General features: G+C 42.5%; 1 protein-coding gene across 4 annotated transcripts in view; it reads right to left on the reverse strand.

Annotated features, from left to right (window-relative positions):
* The window catches only part of astn1 (astrotactin 1), a 166846-nt gene that overhangs the window by 62506 nt on the left and 87947 nt on the right, over positions 1-16393 (reverse strand). For all 4 annotated transcript variants that reach the window (XM_031563091.2, XM_031563095.1, XM_031563093.2 and 1 more), the window contains one exon: positions 7581-7708. In XM_031563091.2, coding sequence (XP_031418951.1) covers positions 7581-7708 — 128 coding nt within the window. The remainder of the gene's footprint in view (positions 1-7580; positions 7709-16393) is intronic.

Here is a 16393-nt window from a genome sequence, read left to right on the forward strand (position 1 = left end):
GGCCCTATATGCGCTGCTCACGCAGTATCCTAACCTCCAGCGACTCTCCCTTCTATTTGTCCAAAGAGCGAACTACCCCTCCGCCCCACCCCGCCCCCGTAGAGAGGGCGCGACTCAGTGCAGCATGTGTCAGTTTTCAAATGAATAACAAGCCCAAAACACAGAGCGCACGGGCCGTATTCCTCTTTCTCTCTCTCCGCTAAAATCTTCTGCTTCAGAGGCCTTGTCTTCTCGTTCCCCCCCGGGTGCGACGCTCTGCCACTGACTGACAGAATGATTAATTTGACCGAACTTCACATCACAAACATAAGTTCAGAGGCTCCAGTCACTTCTCTGGCCCCATGTGTCACGGCTTTGGGTGGTGGCATCATTAACACAGAATGAACATATGCGCGATCCAGGATAAAAAGAACAAGAGAGAATGAGAAAGAAAGAAACAAAGGGGGGGGAGGGGGGACAAGGACCATGAAACCCTTGCAGACAAAGAACTACTCAAACATAAATGTGGTCACAGAGGCATATATGTACTATGCACACAAACTGTACACACACACACGCACTTCTCTCTCTCACTCTCGTTCCCCCGCTCTCGCTCTCTCTCTCTGTCTCTCTCTCACACACACACACACACACACACTCCTACTCTCTACATGACAAGATGGAGGTCTGAGTATCAAACCGTAAGGCTTCCCACTCTCGCACACAAGGCAGTGCACACACACTTGCTCCCAGCAGCCAAAAGATCCCCCAAAGAGCCCATAACTCACTGTGGCATGGCCAAATCCTGCTATTTAGAATCCTCTCAGTAGAAGATTCATGGCGACAACCACTAGTGGAAGCCATCTTATGGCTCATGAAACCCCATTAACAGCAAGACCTCATGTTCCATTTCACTCTTGGATGAGCTGAAGAATGGATGACTGTGGGGAGAAAATGATGGAACAGGGAGACGAACCTCAGCCTCTGCTGCTAATCTAATGGGAAGCCAGCGGTCAGACTGTCGGGACAACACCTCCTCTACACACTATCCAGAATGAGGGCTACTGTAAATGGAGATTAATACTGGTTGACACAGAAATACTTTAAAAAAGGAGAGGGAAAATGGCAGCATGGCCACTTTGTGAAACTATCTTTAATAGCACTTAAAACCTCTCCAACTTTTTTTCCCGATATGTCTGCATGCAGAAATGCTGCATATGTACTAGGTAGTATGACATTTACCGTCTCTATAGTAATCACATTCTGTCCATGACGGTATGTTCTATGTAATTTGAACAGAGAACAACAATAAAGAGATGCATTGTCTTATAAATGCATAGAGCAGGGATATTATAACATACAAAAGAACAGACAAGAACTACTGGCGTTGTTGTTCTGCTCTGTGCTAGGGGCTACATATTTCCTGAATCTCACATTCTGAGCCACTGCAGTTTCCTCAGGATGATTCCTGAATCAATGATCCGTGCCCTTCCAGACAACCATAATCATATTTTCTCAGATTGGCTAAAAGTGCACAGGCCAAGCCCCGTTCAGACTGCAGAGATCAGAGGGGGCTATACACGTTGATAAGAGTGCACACGAAAACAAGGAACTTTTCGCCTACTCATTTCACAAGGTTGTATTATTATTATAAGCCAATAGGGCATGATAACATATTCAAATCAGATTATTCTGAAAATATTCCAATCTATTTGCAGGTAAATGACAAACAGAGGGCATATGTGTTGGAGTATAGGCTGTTATCTATGCAATGATAGCAGGCCAGACCTGCTGCCCCTTTAAACATTATGGTTCATTACGGGCATCTCCGGGTTAAAGATGAGTGACCTTACGGAAGATTATTATAAATTCTGTCCTTCGTGTCTCGACAACACACAATGTAGCACACTTAAAATAATGATGTGAAGCTATCAGTAAAGTGAGAGCACTTATATCTTGGTTATCTACTGTTTGGTAATATGTCACGCAATGAAAAAGTACAATGTTTTAGGGGCAACCCAAACTGACATCAATCACAGGAAGCACCAGTGGCAGATGGCCATGGGGGAGACGTCTCTGGCAAGGCCAAGGTGACATTTTTTTTATCCCCCGCAATGCTGAAGGAGGGATCACTCAGCGGCCTCCTCCCGGCAAAGCTCTCTGCTTTAACGGTCACTGGGCCATATGCTGCCATTTTAATTGAGAGGGACTTTGGGAGAGGGAGCCTGTGTAGCCGCATGAATCACTGCCATTCACTTTCCGTCCGTGATCCACAGGACCTCGTCCGCGCGCCGCTGAGAGGCAGCGGGGGGAGGCGCCTGACACTGTAAATGGACAACTGTCCGTAACGAGATCGCAGCCCATAAATCAGGAAGGGAAGTGTGTCTCCCTGCAGGCCTTTTTTATTTTTGGTGTTCCAAAACCACAACAAAAAAAACACTTGCTGGCTCAGCTGCAGTAGGTGTTCCTGCATAGAGCCAGGCATTGTCGAGGCCACCCCTAAAGGCTGGAAGGACCCATGCTGAGGCCCCCACTGTATTAATTATCACATCTAATGTTGTCAGCTAATTAATTGACGTTTACTGCAGGAAATGGCTCCAGCAATTCTACGCAATTAATCAGTGTCAAAGAATAAATTAAACCCCAAATGTGATTACCATTGAGGGCTGCTCCTAAAATTGAATTTTAATGGGGGCTGCGGTTTTTTGCATGTATGCCAGAAATTGAGGTCTACTGTCTTGCAGAAAATATGTATGTACTCGTTATTGCAGAGTGAATTTATGCAGAGCAGCAGACAAACCACAGTACATAATGACCAGTCATATGACCACCATTAATCTATGAACTCCCAACATTTGTGAAAATGACATCAGTTTACTCATACCACAGAGCGGCCCATGGTGATGGAAACGTTCACATCTTGGCCGGTGCATGCACGCATGAGTATGCCTCAATCGAGACGGCCATTAACAGAGCAATTATCTCCCAAGCGAGGAAAGAAGTTCAGCTTGAGTAGTAAAACAAGTTATCTGGGCATGCAGGCCGGTAAACTCTAATTGCCCAGGAATCTAAACAATTAATTGTTTCTCCAGCTGACGTCCCATACTGGTAGCAGAGCAAGGGGGGAAGGCAGAGTGGATGTTTAACAAGGTTTACCCAACTGCAGGGCAATTACTGCAGGCTTGCAAATTAAATGAAACATGTACAGCAGCCAATCATTTTTCCCAGTCTAGTGAAATCTCAGTCTGGAATCGTATTTGTGAACAGGCCCATAGTGAACCGAAAACTATACAAGGCGAAACCAAAAAAATTCTAAATACTACAAAGGGAAGAGGGCCAAGGCTACGGAAACCCTTCCCAGACTGACAGTGCGCTCCTTTGAGAGCGCTAAATCCACTTCAGTCACAGGAGATGTTTGCTCTTGTTCACAGACAGATGAGGTCAGGACTTGGGGAGAAAAAAAAGACAGTGATACTGAAAGGTAACTGTTAGAACAGCAACCATTCATTCGTCACAGTGTTCAAAGAGGGACAGGACAGGCAGCTGAGAGAGCAGAGCGAGGGCGGAGTGAGTTCTGCTCACCCCGTGACCAGTAAATAGATGGGACATCTAACTGAGACTTCAGTAATGGCTGTTTGTTACCCCTATACAATACACACATGCCTCAATTTGTCACTCCCATTGCAATACTCCATTATGCAAATACACCAATACATCTGTATATATGTCTACGTTTTGGTAATGGCTGCTATTTATTTACCCAGTGTGACATAAATGATATACTTTAAGGCATTAGGCTGCTAGGTAGCTGAATATGATTCCCAGAAGCGGTGACCTTCTGCAGATCTCCCAATTACTACTGGCTGTAATAAAATATAGATTTCCGCTGCCTCAGTGCTGTCACGTGTGAAATTCCCAAGTGACCTGAGGCATTTGGAAGCCATCCCAAAGGGTTGACCATCGCCGACATGTAATTATCAATCTTCCATTTTACAATAAAGCAATGATAATAGGCCACTGACCTTGGTGTTCTCTCTCACGTTCTCTCTCTCTCTCTCTCTCTCTCTCTCTCTCTCTCTCTCTCTCTCTCTATCTCTCTCTCACACACACACTTATTCTCTCTCTACTGTTTTTTACCTGATTTTATTTAGTGTTCATACTCCTTTATATTCTCTCTCTCTCTCTCTACTGTTTTTTGACCTGATTTTATTTAGCATTCATAAGGTATTTTTCCATGTTCCTTCTGAATGAGCATATTATTGACAGTAAGTAAAGGATGTCAGCTCCATAACATGTCTCTGACCAATATCATGCAAGCAATTTTAAGGGTGTAACAAAATCTTTGAAACTTTGAAGTCTGTAACCTCACCTGCTCCTGAGCTTGAATCAAACATGATTCTCAATTGTTTCAGCTTGACAGAAACCGCTGCTTGGCGCTAAGTGTTGATTGGATTTATTGGATTATTATAAATCCAAACCCTGTCACTTTCATTTTCCCCACTCAAGACCCAAATTTAGCTGACTCCTCAAGCGAAACTAATTCTACAGAAGTGTTAAAAGGAAACCTGCAAGGGAGGTAGCAAGGGCTCTCAACTTCTACGCCTCCTCCACTGTATTTGATGATCACTGACTGCATCAGCATCAGCGTCTGCACCACCAGAACTTCCTTCCGTTTTTGTCATGTTTTCCAACCAACTGTTTTGTACTACCGGTCAGATGTGGGGCCGCAACATGATGATGTGTGTCTTTGTTGAAATGCCATTTCCCTCAAAGACTAGCAATTGTTAAACTGCAAATATACTTTCCCTCCTTCTGAAGCCTCCGGCTTGATCCACTAAGAGCACCATGCGCCAAACCCCTCCCTTTCTTCATCCCAGCAGGAAATCTGCTTAGCGACTCGGGGCTCTACCTGCTTCCCAATTAAATCAAGATGTATTTGCCTTTCAAAAGCCTCTCCTCCCTCTCTCCCTTCCCCGTTGGAATAATTGATGGAACCCTCTGGCCTATGATGAATGGCTTCCAACCCGAAGATGAAGAGGAAGATGAATGCGCTCCTGCCCTGAGAGGGCTGGTCGACGAAGGCTCGAGGAGTGCTGACACAGTGACAAATACACTGACCGTGGCACCAACCTACCCAAATCAGCAAGGGAGGGTGGCAAACGGTCGCGACAGCTCCCGCAACTTCGCCCCGCGACTTGGCTCACCATGAGACTGTCCCACACCCAATTACCTGGGCTGGCAGCTAATTTCAGCTCAGGTGTTTTATTTAGGCTGCTGTGCTGAGATATTCAAAGAAAGCGCTTGCATTGCACTGACACATTAAGGACACACAACAGAAAATTGGGGCAGTTTAAAGAGAAGCTATGCAAAATGAGAGGAGAGAAATTTGATGGAAACAGCTTCTAGTGAAAATGAGATGCCAGTATTGTGTTGCGATCAGTGTCTGATTGTCTGAGTGTCGGTTGGTCAAAGCATCAGTGGATCACGTTAAATAGAATACAAAAATACCCCAAGCCAGACCTTAGGTAAAAGGTCATAAACACACATTGTTATGATTCGTTTGCCATATTTGCCACATGATGTTTTTGCCATATTTGTGAGTAATTATCCTTATTGTAAACAATTTTCATTCAGTGAGTTATGTCCAAATGAAAAAAGATGACCAGAAGTCCAGTGGTCCAGTGGTCCTGTGGCCTCTGCTCTGATATAATTAAATGCGGAGCTGTGAAAAACATGACTAATGAGCGGTGTTTACCAGGGCCATTTGTACTGGTTGCGTAACATGAGTAGCGTCAGGTGCAGGGGCTGTGAGGCTCTGTGGCCTGCCACCTGCCACCTGCCTCGCCCCGAAGCCTTTGCCGCTGTGGGTAAACAAAGGTCTCCAGCCAGGCCTGTGTGGTTGACTGAAAGAGACCCACTATGTCCAGATTACACAATTTAATCTCCTTTAAAAAATACCCAATAAGGCTAGCGCGAGGGCTCACCTGATACCTTACCCTAACATCTGCGGTGATTGGCAATTATTTGAACCATAACTGTGGATATGAGTGAAATGGGCCGCCTGTATTCCTGGTAATGGGGGGTCTGAACCCTACAAGCGGTTTGTCTAATGCTTTGCATTAGTATAACAGACATTTCAGCATCAGTTCCAAATGTGTGACAGATCAGGAAAAAAGGTCAATTTACCCGTTCAATGGGACGGTTATCTTGGTGATGACTGACAAAACCCTCGATGTTGGAATCTCAAAGTGCCACCAATGATCAAAAAGCATATCAAGGATGATTTCCATTTCTTGAATCACATGATTGGTCTAAAGCAGTATCAGCCACCGACAGAGTACCCAGACATCAAAACAGAAAAAAAAAACTTCACCCACGCAGAAAGAGAGAAAAACATTCACATGCTCAAGCTCCTCCGCACTTTGAAGCCACAGTTATTTGGCACATTAGCAAGGACATCAGGTCGACCCTCTTCTGCATTGTGTGTCTAAGTGTTGCAGCACTTGCACTGCCGCCGGTTGAAGACAGGCTTTCAGATTGGTTGGCTAATGAATCTTGACAGGAGCGGCGCTATCCAGAAACACCCCCTTCGTCCTGATGAAAAATGATTTCGCTAATATCCTTTCTGTTTTCGTCTAGTTCATTATTTACTTGGTTGATCTGGCAGAGACTGCGAGAGTGAAGCGGAAGAGGCGGATGTGGATCGCATGACAGCCAAGAAAACAAGTTGAGAGGAAAGGTGCTGTGGGGCACTCACAAATATTGAAGACTTTCTTTTTTTTTCAGAGATCAGGCTAAGCTGGTGTTTTGTTATGACCGTTGTTGTTGTTGTTGTTGTTTTTTTGTGAGAAAAACAAAGTGGTTTGATGCTGATGAGAACAGAAAAACACGTACGGTCCTGAGAGGAGACGTTGACAGCTTGGGCTGTTGTTTATGACAATGTTAGATTCCTTTGTAGACATCCAAATATTTCATGCCATTAAAAACAACGTATCTCTGTAAAACTGCATTATCTTTGGGGATAAGCATTAGAGCAGCAAACAGCACTGCAGCCATTACTGCAGCCAGACTGAATCTCTGTCTAAACCACATGACAACCACCCAAGCCTGCTGAGCTCAAAACCTTAGAGCACCCTGCTGTTTTTAATATTCTTGCACATGGTCCTACAATCTGAAGATGATCTGCCTGGGAATTTCTATTCCCAAAGCGGAGATTAACTCCAGTCTATTAGCAAGCCATGTTACATGGAAACTCATCCATTGTTACACTGGTTTAAAACTTTTTTTTTTTTTTTTTTTTTTTTTTTTTTACCACAAAACACTTTCATGAGAATAACTTCCTACAGTAGCCAATGGCATACATTTACATTTTCCTGAATGTTAATTTGTTTACCTTAAATTAATTAAATGTCACGCCTTGATGCCTCTGCCTGGATGTCAATGTCATTTGTAAATTCGTAAATGTATAATGTAAACTCTTCACCATGCATATAAGTGTCAATAGGCCCTGGCATTCTCATGCCAAGCACAATAATAATGCAGCTAGCCTGGTGAAAGGCCATGGAGAGCCGCACGACAGCGTCTCCATTTGATTTCCATACCGGTCAAGTATTCAGGGTCGGGCACAGGGTCTGATAACTCCTCGTGGCACTGGACCTCTGTTGGGATGGATGCCACCACCATGCCATCTGGGAGCTGCTGTTCGATGCCTCGAGCAAAGTTCTTCTGTCTGGATTCACAGAGAGAGAGAGAGAGAGAGAGAGAGAGAGAGAGAGAGAGAGAGAGAGAGAGAGAGAGAGAAAGAGAAAGAGATAGAGAGAGAGAGGAGGAGGAGACAGGGGGAGAGAGCCAAGTCAGAGACAAATAATACATCAGTTGGATTGAAATGAGTATCTGTCAGTCAAAAACACATATAGTAGCAATGCTTGGCTCGTTGCCATATCATTACAGAAAAATCCATCCACTATATGCGAGCAGACACTGTTGATTCACAAACTTTATTTCCAGCATGCCATTCTTCATCATGTCACACATATTCTTTTCAATGATAACCTCTCCTTGACTGTTTTTTTTCCACCTGGCAACCTCCTTTGTATAGGTCTACCAACCCATCTTGTTCCCTATATAATGTTGATTCTTTGCCCATCCACTTCCGTACTCTAATCAGCCCTGATTGGATCTTCTCTCATTTGTCCACCTGCACACTCTGCATAAATGTCAAGCCATGTTGAAGAAGCAGGAGAAGGTTCTGGAAGCCTCTGAATCATCCACTGACTCACCCTGAAAGCCTTACGGACAACTATAACAGTTCAAAGAGTGCGATTTCATTGTTCAGCAGAGCCATCACTGCTTGATGTTAAATGTGGAAAGTACAAAAGACAGCAGGACAACACATATCCACAATAGCTGCAGCCAATCTCAATTATAATGGTAGTTACCAATGAAGACGCATGCATGGCCCTTCCAAAGGTAATTGAAAAGCATATATTGCTGAAGAGACCCAGAAATAGAAAAGCACAGCTAAGCGTACTTAGCAGTCATCAACAGTCCTCAGTAAGAATTAAACGCATTAAGTAATCTTAAACGCTCCTTGTAAATTGATTAACATGTACATTTCAGAAAAGTGTTGGTTTCTAAGACATTTGTGTTGATGTGTTGATTGATGTGAAATACTTGTTAAATGTTTTACTTTTTTTTCTCCTGTCTTACATTTCTCTATTCTTTTTACTTCCCCTGTAATATATTCAAATAATTTGAATATCTATGCGAATATTCAAACATAGCTGTTGTTGCAACAACATTGTTTAGTACTTGTAAAAGAATTAAAATACTGAAAAATACTGTCAATATCACATTATGTATGTAAACACAGCAAGCTGACATGAGCCTAGATTTGCTCCCAAAGTATAGTTCTGTAACAAGACATTACCAGGGATGAAAAAGAATGTAATAATATTTAGGTTTATTTCATGATGCAGGCAAAAGAATTAGGACCTTCTGGATTCTGAGCTGTAGCACTAGAAGACTATTCGAGGATAAAAACAAGATTATGTTGACTGAAAGGCATAAGGGTACATTTCACCATTTTGACTGGTATTGTCCTGGATCTTGGATCAGGCCATGTCAGATTATTTAAGTCTCTCTCAAAGATCTGCTGTCAGGTCTCATTTCTGAAAAGGCTTCAATACAGAAATAAATACACTAGCAAACATACAGAGCATTGAATGGATAATTAGACTGGAAGCTGGAAAAAGCTTCAGGGAGGATTCAACGCTTGTTAATCTCTGACAGAGGAATGTCTGCCACTACAAAATGACTGTCACTCCCACCCACATATAGTTATATCACATACTTATGTACTGCTCATTGCACTGTACAACACAGAGACACAGTGGGTTTATATAAATATACTGTTTATGCAAACAACAGCACATGCAAAGTTACAGCTTTTTTCTTAGAAATGTCAAGAAAAAACACCTTTGGCAGTGATGAAGTTAAAAAACAAGTATGTTTACATTGCATCTATAAAATATCTCTCTCAAGGAGCAGAATGTACTCTTTCATATGAACTGTGCGGCATGCAACCGAATGGGAGCCAGCCTCTGTCACCTAGAAGGTACAGCGACTTCCTCCACGGTTCTCGAAACATTTGCCAAGGGACTCCTACACCATGGCAAATGTTAATGGGAAAAAGTTGCTTCAACAACATGGTGAAGTAGGCAGTCTGGTGTTGAAATATTAATAGGTCCACACTTTCTTTTTTAAGTAAGGCCTTCTGATGAGGAGGACTAAATACACAGGACTAGTAAACTGAACCTACAGGCCCAAAGAATTCAGCTTTAAGGCTGGCCATTGTGAAGGATGCATCACACTGTCTGTGACTAATGGGACATTGATGAAAGCCATTCCAATTCAAGGCTAGACACTCAACTCACATATAAAGTAACTTTACACATTCTTAATTGTGTCTTGTCCAAAATAAAATATGTGAAATCAACACTGACTATCTAATTACTTCATTGGAAGGTTGAAGTGTATGTCCATGGAAATAAATGCATAACTGTGCAATGAGGCTTTAATACTGAAGATGTAGTTCATTAATAACTTTAATAACACAAGTTACAACACACAAGTTGCAAGTCCCTAAATGAAGAGGCTCAGTAAATGTTCTAAATGGATCTCTCCACTACATCGACACGTCATTACCAAAAGGAGGGAGGCAACGAAAGTACAGTTAACTGTTATTAAAAGGAAATATGAAAATCACAGTGCATCATGTTTGAGTGCCTGTGGCCATTGCCTCACAGAATTTACCATTTTATAATACTGGGGAGGGAGAGGTGGACAATGAATAATACATCTCATGAACGGCATACTTTCAGAACCAAATTGTGATTAATTAGTGTTGTCACAGAAATTGATAGCTTTATGAAACATGACACTGTTCAGGCAGCATGACGAAAAAGCTCTATTAATGTAGCCAAATGCCCAATTTTGTCTCTGATGATGGAACACGTCCTGGAAATCAAGATGTTCAAGATGTTCTTTACATGCTCTACTTACTTGTTTTCAAGGTGCTCTACTTCAGAGAAATTATAGACTTCAGTTTCTCAATTGAACTAGCAGTCTGTACTGATTAAAGCTCAATCAAGAGTATGAGATATATCTTTCTGCAGCTTCCTATGTGTCTGAAAAGACCTCCACTGCCCACTGACATTCATGTCTTCGATCCACAGTTTTAAGCTACTTGTTCAAATTTTGTCATTAGAGATTAGGGAATCTGCCTTTGACAGCAAAATCAGACATACACACATACACACACACACACACACACATATATATATGTATATATATGTATGTATGTAGTATGTCGTTAGTATAAAGTTTGAGCTTTACCCAGCGATATCAAGTGTAAACCAAGGTTGTCACTGAACGCACTGAACACAGTGTGGAACCTGAGTGCAGGCTGTACTTACTATGCAACCCCAAAGGACACTAGTACTGCCCTGATAATGTGAGCACTACCAGCCTTCCTGTGTGTGTGTCACACCATAGAGCTAACTATAGCTCAAATATGATACTTTAATTAAGTGCTCAAATGAAGGTAGTCCTGAGACTCAGCAGGGGGGAGAGGAGACGCCCAAACCTCGGGTGAGGTGGTGGGATGACTGTTGGGGGCGGGGGGGGGGGGGGGGGGGCAGGGACTGATGCTCCTAATCAGGATTCCAAGCATACTTAATGAGAACAAAGGACACTAAAATATTCATTAAATACTGCTTAGAGCCTGCTGTGCAAAAGAGCAAGAGAGCCAAGAAATGACTGGAGGCCAGGCGGAAGAAAAAGTAACTAGTGGAGCATTTACAGCCAACACTATTTTTGCTATGCACCCAGTCCCAGAAAGCCAGCACAGACACGAGCCAGTCTGGCTCCAGACAAAAGCAGGCAGAACAGAAAGGTCTGGTCACCTGTAAGGAAGACTTCCAGAGGCCCTTCATTCTTATATGAAATAAGAACATATCGAGCAGGTTAAAGTTATGCTCTCATTATTCATTACATTAACCCGTCGGTATGAGAGAATACAAGGTCTTTGAAAGGTGCTGCAGGCAGAGGCATACCTTTTAGGAGCCAACCGTCATGAGATGGCTCCAAGATGGGGTGAATAAGAAAGGAGGATCTCACAGCAGGACGGAGCTGAAGTATGCGGTGCCGTTCAGCAGGACGGAGCTGAAGTATGCGGTGCCGTTCAGCAGGACGGAGCTGAAGTATGGGGTGCCGTTCAGCAGGACGGAGCTGAAGTATGGGGTGCCGTTCAGCAGGACGGAGCTGAAGTATGGGGTACCGTTCAGCAGGACGGAGCTGAAGTATGGGGTACCGTTCAGCAGGACGGAGCTGAAGTATGGGGTGCCGTTCAGCAGGACGGAGCTGAAGTATGGGGTACCGTTCAGCAGGACGGAGCTGAAGTATGGGGTGCCGTTCAGCATGACAGAGCTGAAGTATGGGGTGCCGTTCAGAAAATATGTCGTAAAAATGCACTGGTCTGTTTGTTCACCATATGGTTTGTGTTGGCATATACACTATATTGGTTTACTTATATTGATTTTGTTGTACATGTATCGGCCATTGCACAAACTATTGGTTGTGCGTCATGTTTGGATGCCTGGTTACTGGTTTGGTAGTATTTAATCTTCTGGGAGACACATTGGTTGTGTTTAATTGCTCACATTAGGTCATCAGTTCATTTAGTATATGTGCCATCTAACCAATAGATAACCCAGCAAACCATTGCATTCAAACCAATAAATATCTCAGCAAACTATGTATGCCAGGAAACCAGTGCAAAACTAGGAACCAATGTATTCCTCTCTCAATCAATCAATGTGTAAGCATGGAGGCCATTTTATTCAGTAAATGTATCAATTGACAAATATTGTACCACAAAACCAATGTTTCTGTACCAATATCAGTGCACTTCATAGCCAACAAGTTACCCTGACCAATGTGTCATTGTTTAAACCAATGTACACACAAACGAACCAATGAGAGGGCAAAACAACCAGTGCACATGCCAGCCTACTAATTAATACTCAAGTCAAACTATCTGTTTATCTATCTGTACCAATGTTTAATCATACTAACCAGTACATCTGCCAAATATCCAATGTTTGTGGTGTAAATGCAGTACATGGGTGCAAGATTCAACAGACATGCATGAATATTAGTATATGTAAACCGGTTATATGCCTGTGAGGATTTGGGCTACTGGAGTTGGTGGTGAAGTTAGGAAAAAACATGGTGCAGGAGATGGTGGCTTCTTATATAAAAATATACCTGTCTTTATTTTACAGGGGGTTCACTCCAGTAACCCCAAAACAAGTGCACAAAAAAACAAACATAAATCAAAAACAAGGTACTCACAAAGACAATCTAGGCACATATTCACTAGGCACCAAAACTAGGCACATCAATTTCACTTCACTTCACCTCACAGCAGGTAAGTGTTTTTTTTCTCTCATGGAATGAGGCACCCTTTATATCGCACAGCCACTTGGGCCTATTTGGTCAAATTGGCCAATTTGGACTCAACCATTGACATGGGGGAGCCCGGACCCAACCATTGTGGTGGGGGAGTCCAAGTCTTTCTCCTGCTCTTGTAGGGCAACAGGAGTCCAACTCCACCTTAGTGCCACGGTGAGAAGGGGGGATTTCACCTTCTCACAATGTCAATAATCCATACAGCATACCAGTATATAAATGCATATTTGCCTACATCAATATGCATGTGAGCAAATAAATAATGCTATAACTCAACCAATGTATTTTCCAGAAAATCAATATATATGCTACCAAACCAGTCGCCACGCAAACAAACCAATATAGGTGATGCATAACCAATATCAGTTTTGGCTCAATACAAAGTGCATAATTACAGACCCAAAACCAATATATATATATAAACCAATATATATATTCCAACAAACCATACATAATCATCCTTCTTGCATTGAGTGCAAGTGTGTGTGTGTGTGTGTGTGTGTGTGTGTGTGTGTGTGTGTGTGTGTTAATATGTGCATCTATGTACAGTATATCTGTGTGTGTCTGTATGTGTGTAACTGTATAAGTGAGTGCGCATTTGTCTGTTGGTTAGTGTGATCATGCGTTTTGGTGTTTGTGTGAGTGTATGTGTGTGTCAGTGTCTATGTGTGTGTATGTGTGTGTGTGTGTGTGTGTGCGCGTATGTGTGTATATCTTCTATTGGGGGGGGGGATCCCCATTCATTGGACAGCCGTTCCCTCACTTTTATCTCTTCGCTTTTTCCTGTCTCCAACCGCAAAGCTCTGCAAGCCGAGTTTACACATTCACCTCGACACTGCTGAGCCACACCACAGTGCATTCACATGAGGCCTCAGGGTTTCATTTCAACCGACTTTATCATGGGACATGCCTCCATTGTTTTTGCATGCTGATAGTACATGGGCAAGCGAGGCTAACTAGCAACACATACGGTGGAAAGGGTGTTGTACTGCATATACAGACAAAGATTGTGTGTACCTCTGCCAATCCACATTGTTTTTTTATCATAGGTTAGTGTAAAAATCCACATATCCAAGGCAAAGTATACAAATAGAGTATAAATGGAGCACTAGCCCATTTGTGTGAATGGTGACGCCTGCTGTCAGTATTTTGTGGCTGAATATTTAAAGTATTGAGAGTCATCTCTAAGCAGTTGTTATGCAGGAGGTTTCGATCTCTTCAGTGACTGCTAGGTGCATGGAACCTGGAGAGTTTCACATTTAATACATTTCGGGTCATGTTCATTTCAGATCTGGGTCCTAAGTTTGAATTCCTCGTCCTTTAGAAGTTCAGCTTTAGAAGTGAAACAGATGCCGTGTGACTCTCTCAAACTGTGGGGTGTGGCTTTTGAAGAAGTGCCAACGGAACTCGGAGGAATGCCGTGAAAGGGGAAATGAAACAGAATAGCAAAGTTCCTCTGGCCTTCTGTGGAGTTCCTGGAAACCGACTGCCTCCTTTGTCTCAGTCTGACTCCTTTGGAACCAAGGCCCTGGTTCTTCAGCGCTCTCGAAGTTCAGAACAGGTCTCATCGAAAGTGGTGACTCAGATGCACAAGATAGGCATCGCGTCAGCATATTTCACAGCATGCTACGTCAACATACTGATGTTAAATGATATGAAACAAGTAGATCCTTGCTTAAATCTAGTGGTTATAGTGTTTTTTCTTCCCATGTAAAAAAATATGTTCAATTAAGCAAATTATTTCGGCAAGTCAATTAAAATATCACCTTTTCTAAATATCCCGTTTAGACGATTAATACACTATGCTCTCCAATAAATAATGCTTCTTGCCCTCGGGTAAGCCATCATCAATATTCTAAATAGTTTATGAATCTTCTCTATTTACACAACAACCCTCTCTCTACAGATAGTAAGTCAGAGCTTCAGAGGATATCGACTATATGAATTTGCTCCCAGTTGAAAAAGAAACATATTGCAAGAAACTGCATTCTTACTCTTACAGTGACTGTTTACTCAGAGCACTTAGTAATAGAGCTTATATTCCCAGGACAGGAATACCAACAGCAATATCTCATTTTCAGCATCCTATAGGGTTTCCTCAGAGCAGACAACTTGCAACAATTTCCCATTTCAAATGAATTGTAATATGACTGCAGCGCTTAATCAAGGTTTAATAACCCTGGGTGGTGCAACTGTGCATCGCTGGACCTTCCCTTTATGTTTCGGGCATTCAAAGTTCCTTCTCGTCCAATTAAGCCTATTAGAGCAAACTTGCTGCTGGTCACTTTTAATTCACTTCTCGCCATTTCAGTTCATTAGACTGAATGTTACGGCAGGGCCTCCCAAAAGGTGCTTCCTTCCCAACGCCAGAAGATGCAAGGAGCGAGGCCAGCTGTGCTTTTTTTCTCCCAAAGCCTGTCTAAACCTGCGGTCCCTCTGCGCCCCTTCAAATGAGATCTGAGCATTGGAGATTTGGCGGCCTGATAACATTAACTCTTCGCTCGCACCTGCCGCTCCCCGCCCATGCTTAGACAAATCACGTGACCGCTGGTGATAGGATGAACCGCTCCGGGGGCCTCAGGAATCACAAGAGCAGGATTGAATTTCAGAGCCACAGCTGAATCGTTTGGTGACCTTCCAGTCTCTTATATGGCTGAGGATGACACAGCAACATTGCTGTGAGTAATTAAGAACAGTCTTCCCAGAAATAATTATCGTGATCCAACAAGCTTTTAAGATTGGATTTAACAAAATAGATTTTTTCTTAAATGTGCATTTGCATGAGCTGAATACTGAGATGGGTTGTGTCTGCCAATTAGCAATGGGTCTCACGTAAGATCATTTTCAGATTTTAAACTTTTTCAGTCCTTCTGGGTTTAGCTGGGCTCATATAAATATGCTACATCAGAAGCTGAAATCTATTTTATGATTTAAAAAACTATTGTAGAGGACTCAGAAGTGCTAGTATTTTCATGGCAAATGAATACACATGCCCGTACTAATCACATAATACTAGGACATTCATTAAAAGAACATTTAATTCAAGAATTAATTAATCAAAACATCTCAAGAATACTGCTCTCAGAAATCACTAAATGAATGTACATAATCTCAGTGGTGGATTCAAATGGTGGATAAGGGCAATTGGTACTTGGTAACACTGTCACTGTTATTTTTTATCAATATATTCAATTTAGAATGTCTCAAAAGTAAGGAAGCAAATACCATAAAACATACCAAATGGTCTCTTCAGAGAAGTTTTAGTTTGCTTCCTAATTAGGATCAAATGAAACACCTGGCATTTGGTGAATAGCGATTCTTACACGACGACCAGTCGGTTTTCAAGCTTTTCCATTTGTGTTTTACACAGAATTGAATTCTC

The sequence above is a fragment of the Clupea harengus genome, chromosome 25, assembly GCF_900700415.2.
Source record: "Clupea harengus chromosome 25, Ch_v2.0.2, whole genome shotgun sequence".
NCBI classification, from domain to species: Eukaryota; Metazoa; Chordata; class Actinopteri; order Clupeiformes; family Clupeidae; genus Clupea; species Clupea harengus.